We start from the raw sequence: 24,852 nt of genomic DNA, 5'->3' as shown, positions 1-24,852 counted from the left end.
CATTCATTCATTCATGTGTCCCCGCCCATCTCTCCCCAGTGGGGGATTCTGGGCAGCTCACAACGTATTAAAACTATAAATAGATATACAATTAAAATTTATAACAGCACATGTTTACAGAAATAAAAGGGAAAAAAATCCAGGAGGCCTGTGGTTCAAGGCAGCAACACGAGGCCTCTAGGAAGCTAGCCAACCCCACATCTGATGACCTCCCTCCCCACCCCAGGCCAGATGGCAGATCCAGGTCTTCAAGTCCCTCCGAAAGGCTGGGAGTGAGGGGGCCTGTCTCACCTCTGGGGGCAAGATGTTCCAAAGGGGTAGGGTACAGCAGAGAAGGCCCATCTTCTGGACCCTGCTAGTCGGAGTTCTTTTGCCGAGGGGGTCTAGAGCATGCCCTCTCTGTGTGATCAGATGGCATGGGTTGAAGTCATGAGGGACAGGCATTCCCTCAGGTAACCTGGCCCCATGCCATGTAGGGCTTTAAAGGTGATAACCAACACCTTTAATTGGACCTGGAAGCAAACTGGTACCCAATGCAGCTCATGGAGCAATGGTGGTATATTACTCCTTCTTCAGATCCCAAAAATAGCTCGCACGGCTGCATTCTGGACCATGGCTGAAGCTTCCGGATCCTGTATCTTGGAACTTTATGGAACCACAAAGTGAATAACAGATTTCTGCTACCTAAACTCAAAGAAATAAAAATATAGACATATGATAGTAAAGAAGTAGTAAACAGAAAATCTTTAGTTAACTCGTATGTATTGCTTTACAAAAAAATAACATGTCAATATAGTTTTATATAAATGCTTCCCACTGGAATGAATTCAGGTTGGAATCCCATCTGCACATAACAGAGAATAGGCCAGGTGAAACTCATGGAGGCTTCTTCTCAATAGGCGTGCATAGTATTGTCTTACAAGAAAGTATACGTCTATTTAATTGTACTCTTGTGCCACTATGTAGTTCTGAAGATACAACAATATCTTATGTAAATGTTCCTTGGTAAAAGTTTGATTTAAGAACAAAGGGACACAGCTTTTTTCCTAGGGCTTTTCTGATGGCAGTTCTGACCTCCTGGTTCCTCAGGCTGTAGATCAAGGGGTTTAGCATGGGAGTCACCACTACGTAAAACACAGAAGCCATTTGGTCTAGGCGGTGAGACTGCCTAGAGCTTGGTCGTGCATAGATAAAGCTACCACATCCATAGAAAATGCCAGTGACCATGAGATGAGATGTACAGGTGGAGAGGGCTTTCTGATGACTCTTGGCAGAGTGATCCTTTAAAATGGTCACCAGGATGTAAGTGTAAGAAGTGAGAATGGTCAGGCTGGTTGTTATTGCATTGAACCCCACAAATAAAAACATCAAGAGATCATTAAGGCTAATGTTGGAACAGGCAAGTGCCAATATGGGAGGAACTTCACAATAAAAATGCTTAATGATGTTTGGGCCACAGTAGGATAATTGAGAAGCAGCAGTTGTGTGCACTAAAGCATTTATGATCCCAGCAATATAAGAAAATGCTATCAGCTGGACACGCTTTTCTGGGGACATGGCGATCAAGTAGAGTAGAGGATTGCAGATTGCCACGTAGCGGTCATAGGCCATCACAGCTAGGAGGTAGCACTCTGTGGTGGCAAATAGGCCGTAAAAGTAAAGCTGAGTAAAGCAACCCACAAAAGAAATAACTTTATTCTCTTTTAAAAGATTGGATAGTAACTTTGGGGTGACAGATGACGAGTAGCAGATATCCAAGAAGGATAAGTTGGTGAGGAAAAAGTACATTGGGGTGTGGAGTTGAGGACTGCTCCTGATTAAGACAATCATGCCCACATTTCCCACCAGGGTGATGGCATAAACAGCCAAAAATGTCCCAAACAGGATCAGCTGCACCTGTGGGTCATCGGTCAACCCAGTGAGTATGAATTCTGTCACCTGTGTGCAGTTTCCCATTGAATCGTAATACACTGTGGAAACTGAAAGAATGCAGTAATCAATATGACATGTTCTCTTAAACATTTCAAGTGCAAATAGAGTAACAAAACCTTAAGAATCACTGAATCCCACACACCCAACCCCATATGGCACTGTGTCTGAATACTGGGAGACGTTTACGGAAAATGAGGTGGGAGTATTCCCCTGAAATAATGTATATTACAGAAAAGCCCCTTTTGGACTTCTTTTTGTGGAAAACAGAAACAAATGAAATTATGATATATGGATTTGATGAGTAGTAAAATTAATAGATTATAGGAAAAATGGATGTTAAGTTGTAATCTTAGAGTAAGAGTTTAATGCATGAATTACTTATATCTGCTGTAAAAGAAGCAATAAGTCATTTTTTTGTATTTCTGTTACTTTTTTCTTTTTCTTTCTTTTTTCTGCCCTTTTTCTTTCCTTCTTTCTCTTTACACTTCATTTTCTTCCATTCTACTTCTCAATTATTAGTTTTTGTTCATTTTTAAGTTTAATAAAGTTATTAGTACCAATAATGTATATTGTAGCAGATATCTTCACTATGAGAAATACCCACAATAGGGCTATGTGTATATATATATATATATATGTACTGTATGTTACAATACTATATCACATACATTTATACAGAGGGAGATTTTGAAAGAGACTTCAACACTCACACGGTGGGAAACAGACTGGGGTTTTAATCAAAACAAAACCGAACTAGAATAAAATACATCCTGAGGTCAACAGATTGTTGCAGGAAGAGGATGTTGTTACTATATGCCTATAAAGCTATTAAAGCTATTAAGAGCAGAGGTCCTTGTTTGCAACCTGACCAAAGATCGGAATCAGGTCAGCCACCAGGCCAGAAGAAGTCACTCATATCATGAAGTATCCATATTCTGCTGGACTATTACCATTTCTTCATTATTATTACCGGAGGACAAATCAGTAGGTAGAAAGTACTGCAAGGAGGCAGTTACAGCTATGAGTCTGTGTGATCCAAATTTAGGGCCCCAAAGGGATGTCTGAAGGAAAACAGCATCCTGTTTTTCCCAGAACGCAGGACCTGGCATAACTGCCTGTCAACAGCTATTGTTAGAATCAGAGGGATAAGTGAAGAATTTTCAGTCAGTAATGCAGAGCCAATTGCAGAGCAATTTTGAAAATGTCCTATTAAGAGAGAGACGCTGTTAAACTTACCCTGTTACGCGAAGCTCAATCGCACCTTCAGCACTTTAAAGCATTCTCTTCCTTCAGAGCTTAGTTTTGGTTGTGGGCGGATTACTTCCACGTGAAACCAGTTGCAAAATGCTTCGAGTGTCAGGAGGCAGCTCAGATATATTTCACCTCCAGGTAACTCTAGGTGTTCTTATTAACATGGTCAGCAATTTTCCCACACTGTCTTTGGGACTTTGCAGCAGAACTTAATTCTACTGAAGAAATCCTGGGTATTCCCTTAGTAGTTCCCATCCCAGGCACAATGTATAACGTTGATTCTAATAACCACCAAGGGACCTGCATCAGAGCCGAATTATAATGCTTTGGCTACATGACAGAACAAAGCAGTGATTGCCATTTTTAAAGCATAGTTTTCTCTGTAAAATGTCACTTGGTACTGACAGGCTGTTTGTCCCACACAGTTCTGAAATTCCCCACTGACTGGGTTTTCTTGCCCTACAAACCCATGAATGCCACGGAAATGCCAAAAATAATCTTGCAGTGATAAATCGAAACTGACAACCCCCAACTTTCACTATTCTTTCTTTCAGCTCATCCAGTTCTGAATGCCATGAAGTCTAAGCATGATTGATGGTTGAAGAATTTTTATTATGATTTTTGCACTGGAAGAGATATTTTGCAGGGTTACCAAGGAAATCCCTATAAATAAATATAACCAGTTCCTCTCCCCCCCTGCTTTTTTTTCCCCCATCAGCTTTTTGTTCCCTGCTATCTACTTGCTCCATTCCTCCTGGAAACCAGATAATTATACCAAAGCCATGATGGACATCTTGGGTCATTTCTTTTCCATCTCTAGAATAACAGTCCTTTTATCAAGAGCAACTGTCACAGATTCCTATGAAATATAATTGATGAACGTTCACCATAAACCCAAGTTTTGGCAAGCATCTGATCTCACCTTTTGGGCTCCCCAAATTGCTTCCAATGACACACTGCTATTTAAATTGGATGAAGTTCCTTGTGAATGAATGAAATGAATCCTCCAATATGATTGCATTCCCTGGTTTTTAACAGACCCAGAACAAATCTTGATCTATGTACTTGGCAAACAGCCCTCTACAAGCAGGCAACATTTTTAGAAAGGCCTCTCCTACCGATATTAAGAATCAGGCAGATAGGGTTTTAAAAGTTAAAGCCTTTAAAGTCATGAATTCAGCCTGGGATGTTGCATTTTCTAATCTGTCACATGCAATGGTTTAATACCTGAGGAAATTCAATACAAAATTATACAATTAGAATAATCTATGTGCCCTCAACTCCCAGTGACTCTGGACTCTGATGCATTCTTAGAATAGCATAGATTCGGATCTCATCAGTCTTGATAGAGTATAATGCAACCTGAAAGAGGAAGACTATTGGGTTCAGTTCTGACATTGTTCTGTTCATTTGATTCTTTTGTTTTAATGGACCATTGCAACTTAAAACTTATGTGTGAGTGAATATAGAATTCTCTAAAATACAGAAAAACTCGGATACATCTGTTCCTATGGACTATGTATCTTGTAGTATATGATTTTTTTCAAAGTGATACAAAATATTATTTGTTTTCTTCTCTGCAGCTCCTAAACGTAACAGACCATCTACTTGGATAATGAAAGACAGGATATATACCTTAGTTACAAGGAGGATATGGCTGTGACTTGGACTCTTCTGGAATTCTATTAAAGTTACTCTTGACCCATCCATCTAACTGACTTATCCCTAGCAATGAACGATGACAAAGAAGAGAGGAGAATGAGAGACAATTGCTTTGTGGGAGATCGGGACTCTAAGCCATCCTTTACATGACCCAACATGATTCAGAAGACACACTTTCTTCTGCCAGCATACTTAATCATAATCACACAAAACTGAAGTCCTTCCCAATCCCCATCATAAATACCTTAGCAAAATCTACACACAGTAGTCACTCTTCCAATCAGACTGCGCCAGTCACCAAGGTATTCACATTTGCCGCTTCCAGCAAACTTTAGGAGTGCTGTTCATTTTTTTTTTATGTCCTGCTCCCAGAAATGTTAAAGGCACTCAGATTACAAAGCAAGAGAAATTAGGTTGTTTTACCCTGAGTTGTTTCCATATATTTGCACTATGGTAAGGATTCTCATTTTAATCGGTCTCTAAAATAATCTAGCCTACTCAGGCCACAGTTAATAGGCTTCAGCTGAGTTTTGAATCCTGAATTAACTCGGGCTGATCAGACACATTTGGAAGCAGGATTCATTCCAAAGCAGACTGGATCAGAAGTTGTTGGCTATTCCATTAAAAGTTCAGAGTACACATAACAATAAATCTTGTCCTTATTTGTTTGACATTCATTTTGTTTTATCTCCTAATGAGCTTCTGTTCCTGCAAATATTGTTCATTTAGATGCAAGAGAAAAATGGGATAGCATTTTCTTCATTACTGGTGATGGAACATGGGAAGATTTAGGATTTAGGTCTTCAGTCAGATTAAGGAAGGGGTCTTCAAGTCAGTAAAAAATGAAGTGGGGTTGTCCTACAAATCACTGAACTGGGATCTGAACTGAAGTTTGCAACTTCTGTCATTAAGGAATGCATGGGTATTTTGATTTGGGACGGATTCATTTCACAAGGTTTCTATCATACTTAAAATGAAAACAGGAATGGATTACTCAGTATGTTTCTTAAATGTAGATAAAAATGTTTTGATTGTAACTTTTGCAAAAAAATTGCTGAAGATCTTACTGTCGATAATGCATCCTGCAAATGCTGGCTTTGTGAAGCTTCTGGTAATATCAGATTATCAGTAGATGGTTTAAACAATACATTCTGAAAAATATGTAATGACATAATAGCCTCATTAGCTACAGGAAAAAGCCTTTGATACAGTACAAACTAAATTTCTGGAACATGTTATAAAATGGATTCCCCTCAAACTTTCAAGACTTCTGAAACATTACAAAAAGAGTATACCTAAAAGGCTAAAGTATTTGTCACACTCATTCTTTCGACAAGACATATCAACTGCTTTGGAAACCTCTATAGTTTGAATGCCCAGATAAAAGTTTTTTACAGACTAAACGATCAATTCCGTTTTATCCACATTGAAAAAAATAAATATTAACAATATAAAAGAAATTTGGAACAGAGAACTGGATGTTCCTATATTATAAAATCATTGGTCTCAACTTTTAAGAAACGTTAAATGTATTTATTAAGAATAGTATTTATGAACTTAAAACAAGGTCAAAACATTAAAATTCTTCCTTGGGTTTATTGGACTCAGTTGTTGATCTTATGTTGGAGACGTAATACATGGAAAAGTACATCAGTTAACACACTTTGGTCTTCTTGATAGCTTCTTGCTGGTTAAACAGTCTTACTATGGTCAACCAGGTTCTTGGAAGGAAATTAAAATGTAAATATGTTTTGTTTTTGTAATTATCCTCCCAAAGATTTAGAACTTGCCTATTTATGAAAGACACCGTATTCCTCACAGTTGGACTGCTGCACAAAGATCATTATGTGTTCCTGGAAAGTCACTTGTGTATCGGAGGCTACAGCTTGTTGTGATAAAATGTGTCACCTCTCAGCCCTTGAATGGATGTCTACTGACAAAAGTCTAGACAATACAGTTCTGAGTCAGGTTCAGCTTAGTGTTGAGAAACTGTATTGTAGCAATTTCCTATAGATGTTAACTAGTGCTGAATAGTATTGGTTTGCATTTCAATTAGTTTTTGGGCTGGTGCCTTTTATTTTACTTTCTTTAATCCAGTTCTTTTACATTGGTTTAATTTTATTTGTATCCATATACTTTTCTTTTTTTCTACAGCCTAACGGTATATTATTTTATTGGCTGGTGTGGGTCTTCCGGGCTGTATATTATTTAATGAAACACAATGATAGAAACCATTTGCTACCAGAACAGCTTTTATCAAAAGCTGAGTTTGGGTAAATACCAATGACTTTAAATAGAACTGGATTAAAGAAAGTAAAATAAAAGGGCACCACCCCAAAAACTAAGTGAAATGCAAACCAATACTATTCAGCACTAGTTAACATCTATAGGACATTGCTGCAATTCAGTTTTTCAACAGTAACCTGAACCTGACTCAGAACTGTATTGTCTAGACCTTTGTCAATAGGTCACATAATCATGTATGTTCAACAGGAAATTTTCTTCCCAGGATATTTCTGAAAGCACCCTTTACCTCCTGGTTCCTCATGCTGTAGATTAATGGATTGAGCATGGGGGTCACCACTACATACAACACAGAAGCCATCTGGTCTAGTTGATAATTCTGCCTAGAGCTTGGCTGTGCATACATAAAGCTGAGACATCCATAGAAGATCGTGATGACCATGAGGTGAGAGCTGCAAGTGGAGAAGGCTTTCCTACGGCTCTTGGCACAGTGGATCTTGAAAATAGTGACCAGGATATAAGTGTAGGAGGTGAGAACAGTCAGGCTTGTTATTGTTATATTGAACCCAACAAATACAAATATCAGCAGATAATTAAGACTGATATCTGAGCAGGAAAGAGCAAAAAGGGGAGGACCCTCACAATAAAAATTCTTAATGATACTTGGGCCACAGAATGACAGTCTAGTTGCAGCTATTGTGTGCACCGAAGCATTAATGATCCCAGCAATGTAGGAAATTGCTATCAGCTGAACACACTTTCTTGGGGACATGGTGATCGAGTAGAGTAGAGGATTGCAGATTGCCACATAGCGATCATACGCCATCACAGCCAGTAGGTAGCATTCTGTGGTAGCAAAGAGAGCATAAAAGTACATCTGAGTAAAACAACCCCTATAGGAAATAATCTTCTTCTCCTTTAAAAGATTGGATAGGAACTTTGGGGTGACAGATGATGAGTAACAAATATCCAGAAAAGATAAGTTGGTGAGGAAAAAGTACATTGGTGTGTGGAGTTGAGGACTGATCCTGATTAAGATAATCATGCTTACATTTCCCACCAGGGTGATGGCGTAAACAGCAAAAAATGTCCCAAAGAGGATCAGCTGCAGTTGTGGGTCAACCGTCAATGCAGTGAGTATGAATTCTGTCACCGGTGTGCTGTTTCCCATGTAATCACAAGAAGACTGTTGAAGAACACTTCAATCAATTTTCCTTTGCTTCCCAAAGATTTGTAATGTAGCCTTAGATCAGAGTCAATTTTCAACTTTCTAGTGAAGAAAAGAGAAATTGGAAGATTTATGATAAAGCACTCAAGTAGTAGAATAATATTCAGTTTACAGTGAGCAATATTCAGTCTGCATACAGAATGTTTTCTTCCAAATTACACCTACATTGTGATACATGGAGAATTAGGTGCTTTGAAATGAAATAGCTAGGGTTATGCATTTTATCGAGTTCACTAGGCATCTGGACAAGAGCCAAGCCAAGATAACCATCTGTGTAGAAGGACCCATTCGGTGTAACCTACGATTTGTGATTGAAATAGTTCCAGCCCATGAACAAATTTCTCCACTCGACTACTAAAGACAACTAATAACCATGAGAGTGCTACTGAAATCCCTGCACAGAGGAACTCTCCTTTAAACCTGGAAAGACATCAAGCAAGTATCAGAGAAAATATGACCTGCATTTACCTTTCCTTTCCCAGGAGCGTTTGAGAAGCTGCAGTAAAGAATTAGCAAGCTTCTGAATTTTTACATTTCCTGATTCCTAGGCACTCCCTGTTGTTTCTGATGCAATCTGAGCAGGGGAAAACACCATATTAAAAAAAAAAAAAAAAAAGGCCATGTGCATCATTTTGTATGCTCATCATGCAGGCTTAATCTGGTCATTCTCTGAACAACCCATCCATTTTCCTTGAAGTAACAATAACTTGTCATCCCATGAACTCCTAAAGCACACTCTCACAAGCAATAAAAGACAACTTGTATAGTTGTCTTTTTGATTATCAAACTCAGTTGTTTTCTTCCACCTCAATAGCATCTATCATATTTTAAAATATCAATAATTTTCAAGCATCTGATTGCAGGTCTTTGAAAGTTATACTAACATCCTTTTGCTGCTCTGAAGAAATTCAGATATTTTCCTCCAAGCTTGAGTAACTCAACAGCTTTCTCCATTTCTGCAGACAATAAGGTTTCCTTCAACTCTCTTTGGAATAATGGAGAAGAGAACTCTACTGAGAGAAACATTGGTTTGGGGACCTTCTCCCCAAAGTGCCTCAAAATGCCCTATCGACTGGTGTGTGTTAATTATACAGTGAAGATTCAGTAAGCCAAATCACAGTTGTTTGAAATATTTACCTGTGGAAAATGTAGCATTCAGTAGAGATCACATTCTGTCATCTTTCTATTTATTAACAGTATTTTATCATACCCTTTTTCCACACAATAGCACAGAGTGCCTTTCAAAAATTTGGTTTTTATTATATTATGGTTGGTCGCATGGTCAACCAGATGTTTAGACTAGATTTGGCATTTTTATTCACCTATTGAGTCCTTCCCAAGGACCTGGGATAAGCAGAAGTTGTTGTTTGATGGTGTTAAAGGTGCAAGATGGTGTAAGCTGTCCCAAATAAAGCTGCCATTTGCAATTGACTGATGGTGATTTTGTCAATGCCAATTTAATATTATTATTAATATTATTTAAATAGAAGAAATACTGTATATACTAACAAAACAGTGTTCAAAATAGTAATCGAATCATTCAGAGGACATATAAAGAACCTATACAAAGTTGTGAAGCAGGGATTTTAAAGGCTAGTAAAAGATGGTATGATCTTCTCGGCATAATTTCAGAGAGCTGAACTCCACTTGTACAGGTCCTGTGGAGATGGCTGAGGCACAGTCTTGTGTGATTATCTGGAAGGAGTTTGATCCCTTTGGCCCTGAGGAAGTGACTAGGATCCTTGGAGGTGTGGATGTGTCCACTTGTATTTTAGAACCATGCCCTCCTGGTTGGTGAAGGCCTCCCAGGTGGTGGCATGTGGCTGAGTCCAAGCAGTGGCAAATTCTTCTTTGAGACAGGGATTGGTCTCACCTGCACTTAGAGAGACAGTGGTCCGTACCCTCCTCAGGAAGTCATCATTGGACCTGACCATGTTGGATAATTTCCAGCAGCTCCAAAGGAAAATGAAATTGATGAAGCAGATTATCTGGATTCCTTTCAGCCAGGTTTCACACCTGGGCACAGTACAGAAACAGCATTAGTCATGCTTCTTGATGATTTGTGGGAGGACCAAGATTCAAGTGCCATACCCTTCCTGACCCTCCTTGATCTCTTGGGAGCCTTCAGTATCATCAACCATGGTAACTTCTTGGCAGTTCAGGGAGGTCAGTGCTGGACATGGGTTCTTCTAGTGGTACTCCTCTTTCCTCCATGGGCAGTTCGGTCAGTGTTGGGTATGGGGAGTGAGAGAAAGAGAGAGAAATCTTGCCCAAAGCCCTTACTTTGTGATGTGCCTCAGGGCTCAGTTCTCCCCCACTCCTGATTGACATCTACATGAGGCCACCAGGTACGGTCATGTGTCAGTATGGGGTGAGATATCATTAGGATGCTGATGATATTCAGTCCTACATCTCAACCCGGGCCCTCCGAGTGATGTTGTTAAAGTTCTGTCTTGGTGTCTGGAGGCTGTAGGTGGAGGAATGAGGCTCCAACTTAACCCTCATAAGGCCAAGTGGCTGTGTATTGTGGGATCCTCTGCATCTGGATACTTTCCACCTTGTTCTGGAGGGTATTACACTATCCCAGATGGACCTACTGTGCAATTTGGGGTTTCATAATATACATAATTCATAATTTTGGGTTTCCTAATTTTCATACACTACCCCACACAGACCCACCGAGCAATTTGGGGTTTCTTAGACTCACCAGGACATGGCAGCTGCAACTCAGTGGGCCTTTGCAAAGATGTTTGCAGACATCGTTGCACAGATGTTTGCACAAAAAAGATGTTTGCACACATCTTGCGTGACAATGGTACCCGCTCCTGGATTGGGATTCGTCACTCACAGTCATTCATATCTTAGTCACCTTGCACGTGGATTACTGCAATATGCTGTACATGGGGTTGCCCTTGGTGACCACCTAGAAGCTTTAGCTGCTCCAGAACGCAGCAGTGCAAAGAGTTATGAGCGTCCCTCAGAATTCCTATGTAATTCTTCTATCTGTAAGCTGCACTGGTTATAAATGTGCTTCTGGGTACAATTCAGGGTGCTGGTTCTTAACTATAATACCCTTTATGGTGCAGGGCCAGGTCAAGTAAAGGAAAGCAATTTTTTTGTAGGATCTTTCAAAGCAGTCAAGATATCCCTAAATGCTTCACTCTTCTTGGATAGCAGTCCTTCTGCCAGATGGGGCCAAATGAGTCTGTGTTTCTATAACCATCCATTTTTTAATGTCTCTGCAAGTCGCTGTATTTAATTGTACAACTCTATGAAATTAATTCTTGGCAAAGCTTTAAGTGTATTACTTCCTGTCCACCCCTTCCATGCATCAGCTGGACACAGTAAGCCATATTCCAAATGCCATGCAGTCTTCTCTCCATTTGCATAAAACACAGTTGTTCCAATTATGCTTATTTTGTGTTTCTGTTCTGTGGCTTCTCTTCTGCATACAGAAAACAAATGAGTTGTGGAGTTGGGTGGGGGGCATGCTAATAGATGCATTTTATTTTACTATAGAGGGGAACAGCTGGGCAGAAATAAATTTTCTCCTGACTTGCTTCCCCACATTTTCAAAACAAGATCCTGCAGAAAGCTAGGTGTTCCACAGATTAGTCAGTTTTGAACCAACCAAAACCTGCACCTGGACAAAACAAAGAAAGACGCAGCTCAGAGCAAGAGCAAGGGTAAAACAGATCATCCCCATCCCAGATACTACACAGTAACACAGGATTCCTCAACCTTGGCCACTTGCGGATGTGTGGGCTTCAACTGTTCAATTGTTTTTTGTAAGTCGCCCGGAGACCCCTATTGAGGGGGAGATGGGCGGGGGAGAAATCCAACAAATAAACAAATAAATAAACTCCCAGAATTCCCCAGCCAGCAAGGTTGAGGAACCCCACAGTAACATACTCCTCTTGTTCCTCCGCCTCTACATCTTATTAGCTGAACAGGTTGGTAGTGAAGAGCATTGCCCTTTGTGGACACAAAAGACACGAATGAACAAACTCAAAAGTCTTTTCAGGTATTGTGCTATTTGCAAAGCAGACATGCAACTCCAGGATTTACTCCTTGAAGATTTTCAAGAGTCCAACTATTCAGGTTAAAAGAGATGATGATTAATCTCATTTGAAACTTCCAATATGATTGCATTCCCCAGTTTGAAAAAGACACAGAATAAGGCTTGTTCTGTGTACTTGACAAATGGCCCTCTATAAGCAGGGAACATTTTCAGAAAGGCCACTCCTGCCAATATTAAGAACCAGGCAGATAGGTTTTTAAAAGTTAAAGCCTTTAAAATCATGAATTGAGCTTGCAAAAATGAATTTAGATAGGATATGTCAGGTTTCCTCTTTCAGAGTCAGAAAAAGAATTCTCATTTCACTGGAGCATCTGTGTAAATCGTATATCAGTTCTCCCCTCCATCACCATCATCCCAGCTTTCAAATACAACCTTGGTACAGTTTATTTTATGCTGGGAAAGATAGAAGCAAAGGGAAAAAGAGGACAACTAGCAGCAAGGTAGAATGACTCAATTGCAGCAGTAATGGGTGCACTGTTGGAAGACCTGAAGGACCAAGTTAGGGATAGATCATCCGAGAGAAAATCGACCTGTGTGGTTACCAAGAGTCAGCACCAACTTGATTTCCCAAAATCAATCAATCAATCAACCTTTTTATATGAAAATTCATCCCTGTTTAGGAAAGTCTGCAAAGCTAAAAGTTCAAGAGGTTCTGGCTGTCACGGATCCTAATTCTCCATCTCCTACCTTTCAACCACTAATGGTCCTCACCTCCATGCTTCACCATGCCCTCAACTCTAAGAAGAATTCAGTGTAACAGGGTTCTTGCCTGTGCTTCGTATGAGTCAGGGAAACTTCATTTCTCTAAAAACAAAACATCCAAAAACAGGGCAGGATGATGGAAACATCTTTCACCAGCGTTTCACATCACATAGTATACAACCATACTTACTAATAAAATGTTATATTGAATGATATGGTGCTGAGTTACTCTCCCATTTTTCCCAAGTACTTCTTTTTTTGGGGTGGGGGGACAAAAAAGTAGGAGGAGATGGTTTTTGGGTCCATCCATCAGGAAGCTCCCTCTGAATACTGGAATGTTGCATTTCTAATCTGTCACATGCATTGGTTTAATATCGGAGGAAATTCAATACAAAATTATATAATTATAATTATAATAATCTATGTGCCCCCAACTCCCAGTGACTCTGGACTCTGATGGGTTCTTAGAATAGCGTAATTCTGATCTCATCAGTCTCGATAGAGCATAATATAACCTGAAACAGCAACACTATTCTGTTGAGTTCTGACATTGTTCTGTTCATTTGATTCTTTTGTTTTAATGGACCATTGCAACTTGAAACTTCTGTGTGAGTGAGTATGGAATTCTCTAAAATACAGAAAAACTTGGATTCATCTGTTCCTATGGACTATGTATCTTGTAGTATATGATTTTTTTTCAGACTGACACAAAACATTATTCGTTTTCTTCTCTGCACCTCCTAAACGTAACAGACCATCTACTTGGATAATGAAAGACAGGATATATACCATAGTTACAAGAAGGATATGGCTGTGACCTGGACTCTTCTGGAATTCTATTAAAGTTACTCTTGACCCATCCATCTAACTGACTTATCCCTAGCAATGAACGATGACAAAGAAGAAGAGAGGAGAATGAGAGACAATTGCTTTGTGGGAGATCGGGGCTCTAAGCCGTCCTTTAAATGACCCAACATGATTCAGAAGACACACTTTCTTCTGCCAGCATACTTAATGATAATCACACAAAACTGAAGTCCTTCCCAATCCTCATCATAAATACCTTAGCAAAATCTACACACAGTAGTCACTCTTCCAACCAGACTGAACCAGTCACCAAGATATTCATTTGTCACTTCCAGCAAACATTAGGAGTGCTGTTCATTTTTTTCTTTATGTCCTGCTCCCAGAAATGTTAAAGGCACTCAGATTACAGAGCAAGAGAAATTAGGTTGTTTTGCCCTGAATTGTTTCCATATATTTGCACTATGGTAAGGATCCTCATTTTGATTGGTCTCTAAAATAATCTAGCCTACTCAGGCCACAGTTAATAGGCTTCAGCTGAGTTTTGAATCCTGAATTAAGTCAGGCAGATCAGATACATTTGGAAGCAGGATTCTTTCCAAAGCAGACTGGATCAGAAGTTATTGGCCATTCCATTAAAAGTTCAGAGTACACATAACAATAATTCTGCTTCTTATTGGTTTGACATTAACTTTGTTTAATCTCCAAATGAAGTTCTGTTCCTGCAAATTTTATTCAATTACATGCAAGAGAAAAATAGGATAGCATTTTCTTCATTTTTGGTGTAGGAAAATGGGAAGATTTACGATTTATTAAATGTAGATAAAAATATTTTGATTGCAACTTTTGCACAAAAATTGCTGAAGGTATTACTGTCAATAACTCATCCTGCAAATGCTAGTTTTGTGAAGCTTCTGGTAATAATTCCTTTGGAATATCTTGCCCCTGGAGGTGACACTGGCCCCCTCACTCCTGGCCTTTCAGAGGGATTTGAAGACCTGGTTCTGCCATCTGGCCTGGGGTGGGGAGGAAAGTCATCAAGTGTGGGGTTGGCTAGCCCCTTAGAGGCCTGGCATTGCTGCCCTGAACTCATGGACTTTTTCCTTCATTTTTATAACTGTGTACATAGGTTTTTCATTATATATTTATTTATTGTTTTTTTAATGCGTTGTGAGCCACCCAGAGTCCCCCATTGGGAGAAGATTGGCAGGGGACAAAATAAATAAATAAATAAATAAATAAATAAATAAATAAATAAATATCAGATTATCAGCAGATGGTTTAAACAATACATTTTGAAAAATATGTCATGGACATAGTGGCCTTATTAGCTACAGGAAAAAGCCTTTGATGCAAATTAAATTTCTGGAACATGTTATAAAAATAGATTCCAATCAAACTTTCAAGACTTCTGAAAGATTACAAAAACAGTATAACTAAAAGTCAATATATACAGAATAGTATTTGTGAACTTAAAACAAGGTCGAAACTTTAAAATTCTTCCTTGGGTTTATTGGACTCAGTTGTTGATCTTATGTTGGAGACGTAATACATGGAAAAGTACATCAGTTAACACACTTTGGTCTTCTTCTTGATAGCTTCTTACTGGTTAAACAGTCTTATTATGGTCAACCAGGTTCTTGGAAGGAAATTAAAATGTAAATATATTTTGTTTCTGTAATTATCCTCCCAAACATTTAGAACTTGCCTATTTATGAAAGACGCTGTATTCATCAAAGTTGGACAGATGATGAGTAACAAATATCCAGAAAAGATAAGCTGGTGAGGAAAAAGTACACTGGTGTGTGGAGTTGATGACTGATCCTGATTAAGACAATCATGCTTACATTTCCCACCAGGGTGATGGCATAAACAGCAAAAAATGTCCCAAACAGGATGAGCTGCAGTTGTGGGTCAACAGTCAATGCAGTGAGTATGAATTCTGTCACCGGTGTGCTGTTTCCCATGTAATCACAATAACGCTGTTCAACAGTGTTTCAGTCAATTTTCCTTTGCTTCTCAAAGATTTGTAATGTAGCCTGAGATTGTGAGACTAGGCTGGAGCTGCCATAACCTAAAGAGGAAGCAGGCAGTAAGGAGGGAGGACAAAAGCCAGGAATCTTATCTATGAGATCCCTTCAGGGAGGTAGATAAGATGGAAGCAAGTTGTTAAGGAAAAAACAAAGGACCTGAACCAGAAAGAGGAAGTTGGGCCTGAGCACATGGAAGCCCTCACCCCAATCCCATCAACTTGTAAATCAACCCAGCAAGGACTTTTGGGGATAAAAGGGGTCCCAAGGCCCGCCCACTCTGAATCGTCTTAGTCGTCTTAGTCATCTGAGTCCCAGACCTGGCGGCTTCCATCCCTCTAGCTAGTGCCTGGCAGCCTAGTTGGGAAGGACGTGGGTAAGTGCGTGTGTGTGTATGAGGAAGAGCAAATGTACCTTGCAACCAGTAAAGTTTTGCTGTTACTTTAAATTCACTGGGTCTCCGTGTATTACAAAGAACCTCTTGTGCCTCAGTGTTCGGTTGGAAGTGATTTGTGTGTATCCCCAATTATTTCCCGGCTGTTGACCAGGGCTGTGTGTCTGTCTGCTCCAGCCGCACCTATCTGGAAAACCCAGGTAGAAAGCAAGGGGGGCTGACAAGATCTGCGTGCCTCAACAGGCTGTGAGTGTGTGAATGCGTGACCATAAGCCGAACCTGGGAGCAGCGTGTGTAACAAGATCAGATTCAATTTTTAACTTTCTAGCAAAGGAAATTTGCTAGAATTGGAAGATTTCTGATGAACTACTCATGGAATGGGATAATATTCATTTTACAGTGAGCAATATTCAGTCTGCATACATAATGTTTTCTTCTGAATTACAACTAGATTGTCATACATGGTCAAACCAGTCAATCAGTCAGGAAACCAGTCAACCAGTCAAACCAGGAAATCAACCCTGATTGCTCATTGGAAGGATTGATAATGAAGCTCAAACTCAGATACTTTGGTCATCTAATACGAAGAGAGGACTCTTTGGAAAAGACCCTGATGCTGGGAAAGATTGAAGGCAAAAGGAGAAGGGGACGGCAGAGGATGAGATGGTTAGATAGCATCACTGAAGCAATGAGCATGAAAGTGAGCAAACTCAGGGAGGCAGTGAAGGACAGGAAGGCCTGCCGAAGAGTCGGACACGATTTAATGACTAAACAACAACAAATGAAATAGCTAAGGTTACACGTTTTATGGAGTTCATTAGGCATCTGGACAAGGGCTGAGACAAGGTAATCATCAGTGTAGAAGGACGCTTTGGGTAGAACCTACGATTTGTAATTGAAATAGTTCCAGCCCATGAACAAATTTCTCCCCTCAACTATTAAAGACAACTAATAACCATGAGAGTACTACTGAAATCCCTGTGCAGAGGAACTCTCCTTTAAACCTGGAAAGACATCAAGCAAGTATCAGAGAAAATATGACCTGCATTTCTCTTTCCTTTCCCAGGATGGCTTGAGAAGCTGCAGTATAAGAATTAGCAAGCTGACTCTGGAAACTATCCCTTCCAGTTGCGTACATTGCTCGGGTTATTCATGCTGGATCTACCTGCTCTATGAATTGTAGAAGCTGATCTTTGGAGGGGCTCCTTATTTCTTGAGCTGATCAAACAAATTCTGAATAGCCAAAGCCACACTGACTCTCATGTCATAGTAGACTCAGCACTGTCAGCCATATTCTTGTGTGCCTTTGACATTCCTCGTTGATATAATTAACTCTACGGAGAAGGTGTTTTTCATTCCATAAAATACTTGGTCCTGTTGGGTACATTCTAAGAAGTATTTTTATGAAAATATTTGACTGAAGATTTACTTATGGGTAAATGTAGTTCCTTTTTCAGTGTTGGTTTTGTCATGTCAGTGCCACCCATCTTTTCATTGTTAGTCTTACTTGCTTTTTGTACCACTCAATACTAAAATCTCACAGTTTAAAAGAAACCTTTTACTGCTTTATAAATATAACACTTCTCTTATTTCATTTCCAAATACCTTTTCTTCTAGGTCCAATATTTATTCCTCCCTGAACTTTTAAATTGTTTCTCATGCAATCTGAGCTATGTAAAACAGTATATATTTTTTTTAAAAAATGGCCCTGTGCATCATTTTGTATGTCTACCATGCATCCTTGATCTGGCCCTTCTCTGAACATCCAGTCAGATGTTCCCCTTAAAGTAACAATAACTTTTCTTCCCATGAACTCCTAAAGCACACTCTCACAAGCAAGACAACACTTGTATAGTTGTCTTTTGATGATCAAACTCACTTGTTTTCTTCCAGCTTCATAGCATGTATCACATTTTAAAATATCCATAATTTTCAAGCTTCTGATTGCAGGTCTTTGAAAGTTATACTCACATCCTTTTGCTGCTCTGAAATAATTCAGATATTTTCCTCCAAGCTTCAGTAACTCTACAGCTTTCTCTGTTTCTGCAGACAATAATGTTTCCTTCAACTCTCTTTGGAATAATGGAGAAGAGAACTCTACTGAGAGAAACATTGGTTTGGGGACCTTCTCCCTGAAGTGCTTCAAATTGTCCTATCCACTGGTTTGTGTTAATTATGCAGTGAAGTTTCAGTAAGCCAAATCACAATTGTTTGAAATATTTACCAATGGAAAAGGTAGTATTCAGTAGAGATCACATTCTGGCCTCTTTTTATTTATTAATAGTATTTTATCATACACTTTTTCCACACAATGATGTTCTTCATGTGGACAGAGAGTGCCTTTCAAAAATGTGGTTTTTATTATTGTTATTATTATTTAAATAGAAAAATATAAGTTAATGAACAGTGTTCAAAATACTAACAGAATCTTTCAAAGAAAATATAAAGAACCTATACGAAGTTGTGAAGCAGTGATTTTGAAGGCTACCTAAAGATGGTATGATCTTGTTGGCATGATTTCAGTCAGAGCTGAAGTCTGCTTGAGCAGGTCCTGTGGAGTTGGCTGAGGCACAATCTTATGTAATTTTCTGGAAAGGTTTTGATCCTTTTGGCCCTGAGGAAATGAATAGAATCCTTGGAGGTGTGGGTGTGTCCACTTATATTTTAGATCCATGCACCTCCTGGTTGGTGAATGCTTCCCCTCCTCCCTCTTTTATCTTCATGAGAACTAGGGGGGTTCCTGCCTTAGGCAGTTTCATAAATCTCTACCTTTGTAGGGGATTAAGCCATTTTTATCTCTTTGTTGTCTTGGTAACAAATTGTTCTCTTCTCCACTCTCCACACATAAGCTGTCTATTGGATTTCACAATTCCGTGAATGTTGGGACAGATTTCAACCCCAAAACTATGTAAAAATGTATTCTAACTGAATATATACACTTTTCCAGTATCATGGAATTATTATATTCTTCTAACTACTAATGGTGAGGCACATAACTTACCAGTAGCCGTCGGTTATCAACTGCCTGGTTTAGTGACTATTCAAAATTATGACAATGCTGAAAATGTAGCACTGTGGCCAGTCCTCAAACTTACGATTGTCTTAGTGTTCCGTGCTCATGTGATCACCATTTTCAAGTCTTGCAGATGGCTTCCAATGAGCAAAGCTGACAGTAAGTCCCAAGTTGCAGTCATGAAGATGTTGTGCTTAACAACCACGGGTGATTCACTTAACAACCACAGTGGATCTGATGTTGTAAGTGCGTTGGGTCAACAGATGTTTCACTTAACGAAACTAGCTTTTCCCAGTCAGGGACTCTAACTTTCCCCCATAAGTGCCTAGAAGGCCACAGATACTTTACTGGAATGGGGGTGACATCACTGGTATGGGCAGGGCCAATTTTAAGTGACAATTATTAATTTACCTCTTACACTAAGGTTACAACATGACTCTCTTCTTTCTATAATCTATCTTGTCTAACCATCAAATCATAAACCATAAGTTCAATTTTCTTCCGTTTTATTTTTCTCAGAAGTTCTGTCCAGTTGTGGGAAGATCACTCTATTCCAAACCCCCCCCATCAAACATCAATTTTCATAAGAGAAACTATTGATCTCTCCATAAGTTGTTTTTAAAACAATACGTTGTCCTCATTTGGGCATAAATTCCCAGCATCAAAGTCTTAGTCCCATACAAATTAACTTCCACTCCAACAAATCTACCATGCTCATAGGTCAATACAAATTCTGGTTTTAGTTGGGAATTTATATACAAAACTACTCCATTTCTTCTTTTTCTTCCTGCTGAAAGAAATTCTTCACCCATTTTTTTTTTATAAATCTAATATTTTATGTCCTTTTTTCTAATATGTGTCTGTTGTAGGCCAATTATATCTTCTTTTAACTTTTTCAAATAATGATTTTTTCTCTCTCTCTCTCTCTCTTCTGGGGCACATTTGTTCCATGTATATTCCAAGTTAAGCGTTTGTAATCCATAAATAAGCCAAGAATTTAGAAAAATTGATACCTGTAGCACCTAGTTCAGTATCATCCCTTTCAGATTCCTGTTGCTCCTGTTGGAGTTCTTGTGTCATCTCCTCTGACACCTCCATTTGAATCTCCTCCAATTTCTCTTTGAATTTTTCTTGAAATTCCCTTGTCTTCTGGACATAATTCAGTCAAAACCTCTGCTGTTTAAAAGCAAAAACCACACCTTCCAATTTATCCCATCAAAATGGGATCTTTGTCTGCTTTAATCTCTCAGTCATAAAAGAATATTTTTTTCTCTTATGCAAAATTCTAATAGGACTTTCTTTCAGAACAATTACAGCTGTATTATCAATCTTCAGTCTTGTATTAAACAGCTGCTGCAAAACCTGATCCCTCATGTTTTTCCTGACTTTGAAAGATTACAAAAAGAGTATATCTAAAAGGCAATATATGCAGCTAAAGTATTCTTTCGACAAGACATATCAACTGCTTTGGAAACCTCTATAGATTACAGTGGTACCTCGGTTCACGAACTTAATTTGTTCTGCGACTCTGGTTGCGACCCGAATTGGTCGCGACCCGAAGCAAATTTTCCCATAAGGTTCAATGTAATTACGGTTAATCCGTTCTGGCGTGGAGGACAGGGAGGCGGTTATTGCTTGGAGGGAGAGTCCCCCTCCCTATGACCACGTGTCACGGGTGGAAAAATGGCCGCACACCACGTGTCACGGGCAGAAAAATGGCCACGGACCACGTGTCACAGGCGGGAAAATGGCCACGGACCATGTGTCACGGGCGGGGAAATGGCCACGGACCACGTGTCACGGGTGGGAAAATGGCTGCGGACCACGTGTCACGGGTGGGAAATGGCCACGGATCACGTGTCACGGGCGGGAAAATGGCCGCGGACCGTGTCACAGGAGGGAAAATGGCCGCGGATCCTGTTCGTCACCCGATCCGGCATTCATGAACGGAGGCAAAATTTTGCGACCAGGGCTGTTTATGAACCGAATTGTTTGTGAACAGAAGCATTCGTGACCCGAGGCACCACTGTATTTGCCCCAGATAAAGTTCTTTTAGAGACTAAACCATCAGTTCCATTTTATCCAGAATGAAACAAAAATAAATATTAACAATATAAAAGAAATTTGGAACAGAGAACTGGATGTTCCTATATTATAAAATCATTGGTCTCAACTTTTAAGAAACGTTAAATGAATTTATTAAGAATAGTATTTATGAACTTAAAACAAGGTCAACACATTAAAATTCTTCCTTGGGTTTATTGGACTGTTTTTGATCTTATGTTGGAGATGTAATGCATGGAAAAGTACATCAATTAAAACACTTTGGTCTTCTTCTTGACAGCTTCTTATCGGTTAAACAGACTTATTATGGTCAACCAGGTTCTTGAAAGGAAATTAAAATGTAATTATGTCTTTGTAATTATCCTTCCAAAAATTTAGAACTTGCCTATTTATGAAAGACGCTGTATTTGTCAAAGTTGGACTGCCGCCTAAAGAACATTCTGTGTTCCTGGAAAGTCACTTGTATATCAGAGGCTACAGCTTGGCTTGATAAAATGTGTCATCTCTCAGCCCTTGAATGGCTATGTATTGACAAAGGTCTAGACAATACAGTTCTGAGTCAGGTTCAACTTGCTGTTGAAAAACTGTATTGCAGCAATTTTCTGTAGATTTAACTAATGCTAAAAAGTATTCATTTGCTTGTAACTTAGTTTGGGAGGGTGTCCATTTATTTTTCTTTCTTTAATCCAGTTCTTTTACATTGCTCTAACTTTATATCTATCAAGATATATTTCTTTTCTCTAACAAATTCATACAGCATAATGGTTTTTTTCCCTAATGATGCACAGTGATATAAGCCATTTGCTACTAGAAAAGCTTTCATCTAAAGCTGAGTTTTGGTAAAGAACAAAGACTTTTAATAGTAGAATCATATATGTTTAACATGAAATGTTCTTCTCAGGATATTTCTGAAAGCATTCCTTACCTCCTGGTTCCTCATGCTGTAGATTAATGGATTGAGCATGGGGGTCACCACTACATACAACACAGAAGCCATTTGGTCTAGTTGATAATTCTGCCTAGAGCTTGGCTGTGCATACATAAAGCTCAGACATCCATAGAAGATCGTGATGACCATGAGGTGAGAGCTGCAAGTGGAGAAGGCTTTCCTACGGCTCTTGGCAGAGTGGATCTTGAAAATAGTGACCAGGATATAAGTGTAGGAGGTGAGAACAGTCAAGCTTGTTATTGTTATATTGAACCCAACAAATACAAATATCAGCAGATAATTAAGACTGATATCTGAGCAGGAAAGAGCAAAAAGGGGAGGAGCATCACAATAAAAATTCTTAATGAAGTTTGGGCCGCAGAAGGACAATCTAGATGCAGCCATTGTGTGCACGAAAGCATTAATGATCCCAGCAATGTAGGAAATTGCTATCAGCTGAACACACTTTCTTGGGGACATGGTGATCAAGTAGAGTAGAGGATTGCAGATTGCCACATAGCGGTCATAGGCCATCACAGCTAGGAGGTAGCATTCCGTGGTGGCAAAGAGAGCATAAAAGTAAAGCTGAGTAAAACAACCCCCGTAGGAAATAATTTTCTTCTCCTTTAAAAGGTTGGATAGGAACTTTGGGGTGACAGATGATGAGTAACAAATATCCAGAAAAGATAAGCTGGTGAGGAAAAAGTACATTGGTGTGTGGAGTTGAGGACTGATCCTGATTAAGATAATCATGCTTACATTTCCCACCAGGGTGATGGCATAAACAGCAAAAAATGTCCCAAAGAGGATCAGCTGCAGTTGTGGGTCAACTGTCAATGCAGTGAGTATGAATTCTGTCACTGGTGTGCTGTTTCCCATGTAATCACAAGAAGACTGTTGAAGAACACTTCAATCAATTTTCCTTTGCTTCCCAAAGATTTGTAATGTAGCCTTAGATCAGAGTCAATTTTCAACTTTCCAGTGAAGAAAAGAGAAATTGGAAGATTTATGATAAAGCACTCAAGTAGTAGAATAATATTCAGTCTGCATACATAATGTTTTCTTCTGAATTACAACTAGATTGTCATACATGGAGAATTAAGTACTATGCAATGAAATAGCTAGGATTAGGTATTTTATGGAGTTCACTAGGCATCTGGAGGGCTTGAGAAGCTTCAGTAAAGAATTAGCAAGCTGACTGTGGAAAGGTTCTTATCCCTTCCAGTTGTGTATATTGCTTGGGTTGTTCACACTGGATCTGCCTGCTCTGTGACTTGTAGAAGCTGATCTTTGGAGGGGCTCCTTATTTCTTGAGCTGATCAAATGAATTCTGAATAGCCAAAGCCACATTGACTCTCATGTCATAGTAGGCTCAACACTGTCAGCCATATTCCTGTGTGCCTTTCACATTCCTCGTTGATATAATTAACTCTACGGAGAAGTTGTTTTTCATTCCATAAAATAGTTGGCCCTGTGGGCTACATTCTAAGAAGTATTTTTATGAAAATATTTGACTGAAGATTTACTTGTGAGTAAATATAGTACCCTTTTCAGTGTTGGTTTTGTCATGTCAGTGCCACCCATCTTTTCATTGTTAGTCTTACTTGCTTTTTGTACCACTCATTACTAAAACCTCAGTTTAAAACAAGCCTTTTACTGCTTTATAAATATAACCCTTGTCTGGTTTAATCTCCAAATACCTTATCTTCTAGGTCCAATATTTATTCCTCACTGAACTTGTTATGAACTCCTAAAGCATACTCTCACAAGCAACATAGTTTTCTTTTTGATGATCAAACTTACTTGTTTTCGTACAGCTCAATAGCATCTATCACATTTTAAAATATCCATAATTTTCAAGCTTCTGATTGCAAGTGTTTGAAGGTTACACTCACATACTTTTGCTCTTCTGAAGAAATTCAGATGTTTTCCTCCAAGCTTCAGTAACTCTACAGCTTTCTCTGTTTCTGCAGACAATAATGTTTCCTTCAACTCTCTTTGGAATAATGGAGAAGAGAACTCTACTGAGAGAAACATTGGTTTGGGGACCTTCTCCCTGAAGTGCTTCAAATTGTCCTATCCACTGGTTTGTGTTAATTATGCAGTGAAGTTTCAGTAAGCCGAATCACAATTGTTTGAAATATTCACCAGTGGAAAATGAAGTATTCAGTATTCAGTAGAAATCACATTCTGTCCCCTTCTTTATTTATTAATAATATATTATCATATTCTTTTTCCACACAATAAAGTTGTTCATGTGGATACAGAGTGCCTTTCAAAAATGTGTTAATTATTATTATTTAAATAGAAAAAATATATATATTAACGAAACAGTGTTCAAAATAGCAATAGAATCTTTCAGAGAAAATATAAAGAACCTATACAAAGTTGTGAAGCAGCGGTTTTAAAGGCTATTAAAAGACAGTATGATCTTGTTGGCATGATTTCAGTCAGAGCTGAACTCCGCTTGTGCAGGTCCTGTGGAGTTGGCTGAGGCACAGCCTTGTGTGATTATCTGG

At 39.1% G+C, this 24,852-nt stretch overlaps 3 protein-coding genes across 3 annotated transcripts; all 3 read right to left on the bottom strand.

The window, feature by feature from the left end:
• Positions 1-987: 987 nt before the first annotated feature.
• Positions 988-1,956, bottom strand: LOC148215022 (olfactory receptor 5J3-like). The gene has a single exon (XM_088145106.1). It carries the CDS (start codon positions 1,954-1,956, stop codon positions 988-990), a length of 969 nt encoding a protein of 322 aa, XP_088001232.1.
• Positions 1,957-7,321: 5,365 nt separating this feature from the next.
• LOC148215021 (olfactory receptor 5AP2-like) lies at positions 7,322-8,260 on the bottom strand. The gene has a single exon (XM_088145105.1). It carries the CDS (start codon positions 8,258-8,260, stop codon positions 7,322-7,324), a length of 939 nt encoding a protein of 312 aa, XP_088001231.1.
• A 14,013-nt stretch (positions 8,261-22,273) lies between these two features.
• Positions 22,274-23,212, bottom strand: LOC107326296 (olfactory receptor 5AP2-like). Its single transcript, XM_015889329.2, has one exon. The coding sequence runs from the start codon at positions 23,210-23,212 to the stop codon at positions 22,274-22,276; it is 939 nt and encodes a 312-aa protein (XP_015744815.2).
• Positions 23,213-24,852: the final 1,640 nt, after the last annotated feature.

The sequence above is a fragment of the Python bivittatus genome, unplaced genomic scaffold (assembly GCF_059951505.1).
Source record: "Python bivittatus isolate LINGU-HERP-01145 unplaced genomic scaffold, Pbiv_v1 ctg000480_np1212, whole genome shotgun sequence".
NCBI classification, from domain to species: domain Eukaryota; kingdom Metazoa; phylum Chordata; class Lepidosauria; order Squamata; family Pythonidae; genus Python; species Python bivittatus.
The sequence above is the reverse complement of the archived record's forward strand: the minus strand, read 5'-3'. Positions and strand labels throughout refer to the sequence as shown.